Here is a 7,591-nt window from a genome sequence, read left to right as displayed (position 1 = left end):
ATAACACGTTAGAAAGAAGATCTCTGATTCAAAAAAAAAAAAAAAAAAAAAAAAAAGAAAAAAGAAAGAAAGAAAGAAAAAGAAAAAATTCTTCTCTCATATATTATATCCCAAATATAGTTTCCCTTTCTTCCCTTCCCCAAGTCTTTCCACCCACCTTCCCTCTCTCCCAGATCCACCCCACCTCTGCCTCCCCTCAGAAAAGAGCAGGCCTCCCCGGGACATCAACCAAACACTACATAAACAGCTACGATAAGACCATGCACATACCATCATATCAAGGCTGGATGAGGCCACCAGTAGGAGGAAAAGAGTCAGAGTCAGCCTCTGCTCCCAGCATTAGGATTCCCACAAGAACATCAAGCTACTGCCATAGCATATACGCAGAGGACCTAGGTCAGACCCCTCACGGGCTTCCTGATCTTTGCAACCCCCATGAGTCCCAGTCTGTGACCCCTCCAAGACCCAGAGAAGCTAAGTAACAAGGAGGGCTTAAGGGGGATGTGAGGACCTCCCTGGGAAGGGGAAATAGAATAGATTCCATAGGGGATGAGGGAGCAGATGGGGTTGGGAACAGGAGGGATTAAGTCGGGAGGGAGAAAATACTGGGAGAAACAACTGGAATGGGGGGAGCACTTGGGGGGTCAAGGTGGAACCTAATCCAATGGAGACTCCACAGAATCTAAGAGAACCCTAGCAAAGACTCCTAGTAATGGGGGCCATGGAGCCTGAAGCAGCCATCTTCTGTAACCAAGCAAGGCCTCAAGTGGAGAGAATGGGACACCCACTCAGCAACAAAACTGTCAACCTACACTTTGTCCTGCCTTCAGAGTGTTCTGGGACCTCACACATCAGTTTTGTCATCTACAACATGGGGAGGGACGCTCACTGGGTTTCTGGGAGAATTCAGTGGATAAGCCAATGCCTGCCGTGGATAAGCAGTAATACATACAGCCCAGTGCTGTTGCTATCAAACTGTTGCTGTGTTCAGGTTCCTGTGGTAGCCGTGTTAGGCTCTGGGGGTGGAACCAGAGCCATGACTTCCCTGTATGGCAGCCTGGCCGGGCTGCAGGAGCTTGGTGTTCTGGATGCCGTGACCTACCTGAGTGGGGTCTCTGGGTCTTCCTGGTAAGTGAGGTGGGGTAGAGCACAGAGCAAAACTGAGCTATGGGTGGGTAAGGATGTCCAGGTGATCGGATGGAGTCTCTGATACGGGGCTGAAAACCTGCCTTCATGGGGTCAGGGAGAGAGGAGGCTGGGTCCCAGGTACATGTCTGAGTGAGGGAGCAGGATGGCAGGTGTACCAGGGGGAGATCTGTCCTCTAACTCCCAAGCATCTCCCCTTCTGTCTTCAGGTGCATCTCTACACTCTACAGGGATCCATCCTGGTCCCAGAAGACTTTGCAGGGCCCCATTAAATATGCCTCAGAGCGAGTCTGCAGCAGTAAAATTGGGATGCTGTCCCCAAAGCAGTTTGAATACTACTCCCGGGAAAAGAGAGCCTGGGAGAGCAGAGGACACAGCATGTCCTTCACTGACTTGTGGGGCCTCATCATTGAGTATTTCCTGAACCAGGAGGTAAGAGAACAGGAAGTGACTCCATTCTTCCCATCCCTGCTCCCTTTTCACACTTTTCTTCTGCCTTAATTCCTATCTTACTCCTGGGCTAGAGCCCAGTAAAAGCTTGTTCTCAAAGTGGTTCCTGCCTGCCTCTGAGGCACAGTGCCACACCCACTCACTGGCAAATAAATCCCTGATCCAGGCCACCAGGGAGGTTGCTCTTAAAACTGTGGGCCCAGTCTGTCAGAGGCAGAAGGTTCAGAGCAGCTGAGCCACGGTGTGTAGCTCTTGTTTGGAAGTGTGTGTCACCTGTGATACTGCATTCCTAAGATAAGAACTTAACATCTCCTAGTGGTTTTCTTTGTAAAGGAATTAGACTGGCTTTTCAGGGCTGGAGAGATGGCTCAGTGGTTAAGAGCACTGACTGCTCTTCCAGAGGTCCTGAGTTCAATTCCCAGCAACCACATGGTGGCTCACAACCATCTGTAATGGGATCTGATGCCCTCTTCTGGTGTGTTTGAAGAAAGCAACAAAATACTCACATATATAAAATAAATAAATCTAAAAAAGGAAGGAAGGAAGGAAGGAAGGAAACAAAAAAGGAAATTAGCCTGGCTTTTCAATGATTCCCTAAATCTGTTGGTCTAGCTTTCTCTATTCTGATATGCCTTCTGGGATGACAAAGGATGGGGAGGGCAGTCCCAGAGGCACTGAAATTATAAAAACCCCACAGGAGTCTTAGCTCTGCTGAAGTCTAAAGTTCTTAACAACATGAAATCCCTCTTATGGGGTGCACCACGCCCCTCAGGGTGTTGACATCAAGCCCCAGGATAGAGAACAGGGATTCTCCCCCACCCCCACCCAAGCCAACTGTCTACTTTCTCTCTTGCCCAGGAAAACCCTGCCAAGCTGTCAGACCAGCAAGAAATGGTCAGCCAGGGTCAGAACCCATACCCCATCTATGCCAGCATTAATGTCCACAAAAACATCAGTGGGGACGACTTTGCAGGTGCCCGGATGTGGAGACAAAGGAAGGAGGCAGGAAGGTGGTGGTAGGAGGGTGGAGGAGATGGGGCCATTAGGTACAAGTGGGAGGTGCTCACAAGCAGAGACCTTGGTGATTGGTGGAATTGCTGGTTTGGGGAAGGCGAGATTCCTGCTCAGTCACCAGGACCCTGGTTACTATGTCCTCCCTCAGAGTGGTGCGAGTTCACCCCCTACGAGGTCGGTTTCCCCAAGTATGGGGCTTACGTTCCCACGGAACTCTTTGGCTCCGAGTTCTTCATGGGCCGGCTGCTGCATTTCTGGCCAGAGCCCCGCATCTGTTACCTGCAGGGTGAGTCTAGACTTGGAAGCTTGGAGGTAGGCGGGGCTGGATCCAGGCTCTGATCTGGGACCCTGCCTGTCTCTGTAGGTATGTGGGGAAGTGCTTTTGCAGCCAGCCTGTATGAGATCTTCCTGAAGCTGGGAGGCCAAAGCCTGAGCTTTCTGGACTGGCACAGGGGGAGTGTCAGTGTCACAGGTGAGAACAGAGGCTACCACCACTTGCCAGCAACTTGCCAGGGCCCTGGCAGAGGGATGAAGAATGAGAGAGATGGACAAAGGACGGTTCCTCTTCTCACCGTTTCTCATTGCCTCCCATCTAGATGACTGGCCAAAGTTACGGAAGCAGGACCCCACACGGCTGCCTACCAGGCTCTTCACGCCAATGAGTTCCTTCTCTCAGGCTGTGCTGGACATATTCACCTCCCGTATTACTTGTGCCCAGACCTTTAACTTTACCCGAGGTCTCTGCATGTACAAAGACTACACAGCTCGAAAGGACTTCGTGGTCTCTGAAGATGCATGGCATTCACATAACTGTGAGTTACAGACAGTTGTGAGCTGCCATGTGGGTCTTGGGCTTTGAACCTCGGTCCTCTGGAAGAGCAGTCAGTGCTCTTAACCTCTGAGCCATCCATCCTGGGAAGGGGAAGGTATAAGTGGATCCTTCCTATATGCACACCTGGCTCACTGGGGCCAGCATTGTTTTTTATCTGGGTAATGGAGGAGGCGAAGTCATGGCCTCCTGACTGCTGAAAGTTGAGAGGCAGGGTAGGAGGGCTAGGGTGAGGGACTCCACAGCTGTTGGGAAGCAGAAAAATTCTTGAGACTGTGACTGTCAATGCAAAGAGAAGAGGGTCACCAGCAAGAACATCTGTACTTATCCCTGTATATCTTACAGATGGATACCCTGATGCCTGTCCCAACCAGCTCACACCCATGAAGGACTTCCTGTCCCTAGTAGATGGAGGCTTTGCTATCAACTCGCCATTTCCACTGGTCCTGCAGCCGCAGCGGGCTGTGGACCTCATTGTTTCCTTTGACTATTCCTTGGAAGGCCCTTTTGAGGTGAGGAAGGAGGCAGGGGTCTTCTAAAAAAGTAGAGGGAGGAGAAGAAATCTCTGCTGAGAGAGAGGCTGGGTTTAGTGTGACCGCTGGTGGTTGGGTGCTTTTAAAACATTGTTGACAGTCAGATCTCCCAGCTGGAGAATTCTGGGATTATAAAAATGTGTGTAAAAACGGTCTCAGGTGTCTTCTAGACTCTGTCCTAGAGCCTGTCCAATTATGGTAGGATTCCCAGCTCCATGGTGGGGCTGAGATTGCTGTCCTTTGTTGCTATGGTAACACTAGCCTGAAAACCCTCTAAGGGAAACACCTGCAGGGAGTGCCTCACAATCTGTAGGCAGTGGATGGACACCATCCATCAGATGTGGGTCTGGTGGTCTCTCTGACTTCCTCTTCATCTCCCTTGTCCGATGACTGCCTAGGATTGGAGAACAGATTAAAACCTCCTCCAACCCTGCCCTTGTAACCAAGCCCCTTAACAGGGAACCGAGGATGCGTTGGAGAAAGGACGGCCATATTAGGGGCAGGAATGAAAGACTAGCTTGATGGTTGGCTTTTGCTAATTATTGCTAATTCACTGTGCTCTCACTAGACACTTGCTTCCAACTGTCTTGCTGTGAAGAGACACTGTGACCACAGCAGCTCTTCTAAAGAGAAACATCTAACTGGGGCTGGCTTACAGTTTTAGAGCTTTAGTCTGTCATCCTCATGGCAGGAAGCATAGCGGCCTGCAAGCAGACACAGTGCTGGAGAGGTAGCTGAGAATTCTATATCCAGATCTGCAGGCTACAAGCAGGAAGAGAATGAGATACACTTCCTCCAACAAGGCCACACCCGCTCCAACAAGGCCACACCCACTCCAACAAGGCCACACCTTCTAATAGTGCCACACCCTATGGGCCTGTGAAGGTCATTTTTATTCACACCACCATACCACCTTTATTTGGCAAATTAAAAGGTGTCTCAGAAAGTCACTCGGCTATACAGAGCTAGCATGAAGCCTGAGTGTGCCGGAGTCCAGTTGGGGATCAGAAAGTCACTCGGCTATACAGAGCTAGCATGAAGCCTGAGTGTGCCGGAGTCCAGTTGGGGATCAGAAGCTTACCTCTCTGTCCAGGTCCTGCAGGTGACAGAGAAGTACTGCCGGGACCGAGGGATCCCCTTCCCAAGGATTGAGGTGGACCCCAAGGACTTTGAAGACCCCCGTGAATGCTATCTGTTTGCCGAGGCGGAGGACCCCTGCTCGCCCATCGTGCTGCATTTCCCTCTTGTCAACAGGACCTTTCGCACGCACCTGGCCCCAGGTAAGGGGAAGTCACAAGCCTACTCTAGCCTCCAGGGGAAGATGGGACACTAGTCTGAGAGTATTGCCTGGAGGGCCTGGACTAACCTCCGCTGCTTGGACCTCTGTGTCCACAATGAGCCATCTCTTTCTAATGGGCCTGAGAGTTAAGATGGCCTCTCTGAGGGAGCAAGCCAGATCACCTGTGCAGGAAAGTGTCCAGGGCTATCAGCTAGCCCCCAGTCAGTTTCACAGCCTAGTCTTGCTTTTCCCACCCCCAGGTGTGGAACGACGAACAGCTGAGGAGAAGGCCTTTGGGGACTTTATCATCAACGGGCCAGATACTGCCTATGGCATGATGGACTTCACCTATGAGTCCAAGGAGTTTGATCGGCTGGTGACCCTGAGCCGATACAATGTCTTGAACAACAAGGAGACTATCAGGCATGCCCTCCAGCTGGCTCTGGACCGGCGGTGGCAGGCTGGGGGAAGGGTTGGGGGCTGATCACATGAGAGTCAGAGGACTGTGGTGGAGATGTGATGGAGGACCTTAAGCCAGAGTATGCTGAGGGAGAGGGAAGACTTTAAGCACTTTCTGTTTTCCACTTCTCCTTCCCAGAGAAGATGGGGCAGTATCTCTCTCTCTCTGAGTGCTTAGGGGTCCTGTGCAGGAGAGAACAGAGTTCATATTATATTGGGGTGTGGAGAGAGCCAGACAGCAGCTTCATCAGAAGGCACACCCCCCACCCCCACCACAGAAGGACCTCTGGAAAGAACCCAGGCACTCAGAGCTTCACCACAGAGCTGTGGGCTGAGGAACCAGCTGTCCTTACACTGATGCAGAACTACAGCTGCTCACACTTTCACAGAGTGGCCAGCTTTGACCCACTCCAATCCCCCGGACTCAGTGATGTCAAGAATAAATAGCAGCTATGTGGGTCGCCAGCCTGTGTCACTGAGCCTGTGTTCTACTGGTTCTTCTCTCCATCCTAGCCCCTCCGCCCCTCCTCAGAGATCACCAGGCTTCCCTACTAAGGCTCATGAGATTTGTACCAAGAGGACCCATCCTGATGGCTGGGCACATCACTTTACCCAAACCACGTTTTCTGCTTCATATATACAGCTGCCACACTGTGCAAACACTGTCTTCCCGTTCTCAGGAGACAAGTGGGTAATTTAGATGGGGCTGGGTGAATGGACAATTGTATACATTGTATACGTGGATATATATTCCCATCTATGGTGGGCCAGTTAGTACCTTTTCCTTCACATGGGATGAGCGAATAAAGTGGGGGTGGATCTAGCCTGGATTCCTGCATCTGATGATCTGCATAGATCCCTCTCTTTCCCATCTCTCCTGATCCACTTGGGACCTTCCAAATATTGAGAATAAGTAGAATTCCAAACTGTAAAGAGGAGATCCATCCTGGTCAGGCTGTTTCCTGCTGGGGACAGCATACCATGACATGGATGGCATCTGGGACCCTGAGAAACAGGAGACACATCCCTCCAGGGGACCCACCATCAGAAATAAGGAACTGCTCACAGCAGGCCTGGATGGAGACATCTCAGAAGCCCGTGACAGCTTACTTATAAAAAAGTTGTTCCCATTTCTTCTGACCCTTAGCCCTGGATAAGGGCTGCATAGATTTCACTTTTGTGTGACTGCTTTGTAGTTGGCATTGGGGTGCATAATTATTCTATTATACTTTACTTTCCTATTTCTTTCTCCATCTGCTCTGGTGAATTCTATGAAACTAGATGTTTCTTGATGTAATGATTCTTAAATAATTAAAAACTGAGGCATGGGGCAAAGCACAGTCAGTCCTAATGGCCCAGGTGCATGCTGTGAGCTCTCATCTTGGAAACAATATAGTAACTGCACAATGGTGGTTCCAGATTAATGCTTGATTTGCAAATAAAGTTTGAAGAAATTATGTTTAGAAATTAAGAAAATGGGGCTGGTGAGATGGCTCAGCGGGTAAGAGCACTGACTGCTCTTCCAAAGGTCATGAGTTCAAATCCCAGCAACCACATGGTGGCTCACAACCACCCATAATGAGATCTGACTCCCTCTTCTGGTGTGTTTGAAGACAGCTACAGTGTACTTATTTATAATAATAAATAAACCTTTAAAAAAAAAAGAAAATATATTAAAAAAAAAAAAAGAAATTAAGAAAATGAAGTAGAGCCGCACACTATAGAGTTATACAGGGTCCATTACCAGAAAGTGAAAGAATTTGCTGGAACTATGAAAATCATTAGTATAAGAGACACACTACCTGGGCAGTGGTGGCGCACGCCTTTAATCCCAGCACTTGGGAGGCAGAGGCAGGTGGATTTCTGAGTTCGAGGCCAGCC

The 7,591-nt window shown here is 49.9% G+C and overlaps 1 protein-coding gene across 4 annotated transcripts in view; it reads left to right on the top strand.

The window, feature by feature from the left end:
* Pla2g4f (phospholipase A2 group IVF) overlaps positions 1-6,189 on the top strand; it is a 13,796-nt gene extending 7,607 nt beyond the window's left edge. For 3 of the 4 annotated variants that reach the window (XM_021155540.2, XM_021155539.2, XM_021155538.2), the window contains exons 12-20: positions 992-1,128; positions 1,356-1,578; positions 2,455-2,569; positions 2,759-2,896; positions 2,975-3,082; positions 3,207-3,422; positions 3,785-3,951; positions 5,066-5,252; positions 5,512-6,175. In XM_021155540.2, the coding sequence (XP_021011199.1) occupies positions 992-1,128; positions 1,356-1,578; positions 2,455-2,569; positions 2,759-2,896; positions 2,975-3,082; positions 3,207-3,422; positions 3,785-3,951; positions 5,066-5,252; positions 5,512-5,735 (1,515 nt within the window). In that variant the 3' untranslated portion in view covers positions 5,736-6,175. Of the gene's footprint in view, positions 1-991; positions 1,129-1,355; positions 1,579-2,454; positions 2,570-2,758; positions 2,897-2,974; positions 3,083-3,206; positions 3,423-3,784; positions 3,952-5,065; positions 5,253-5,511 lie in introns of all 4 variants that reach the window. The other variant, XM_021155536.1, reaches the window with a different exon arrangement.
* Positions 6,190-7,591: the final 1,402 nt, after the last annotated feature.

The sequence above is a fragment of the Mus caroli genome, chromosome 2, assembly GCF_900094665.2.
Source record: "Mus caroli chromosome 2, CAROLI_EIJ_v1.1, whole genome shotgun sequence".
Taxonomy (NCBI): domain Eukaryota; kingdom Metazoa; phylum Chordata; class Mammalia; order Rodentia; family Muridae; genus Mus; species Mus caroli.
This window is presented reverse-complemented; position numbering and strand designations above follow the sequence as displayed.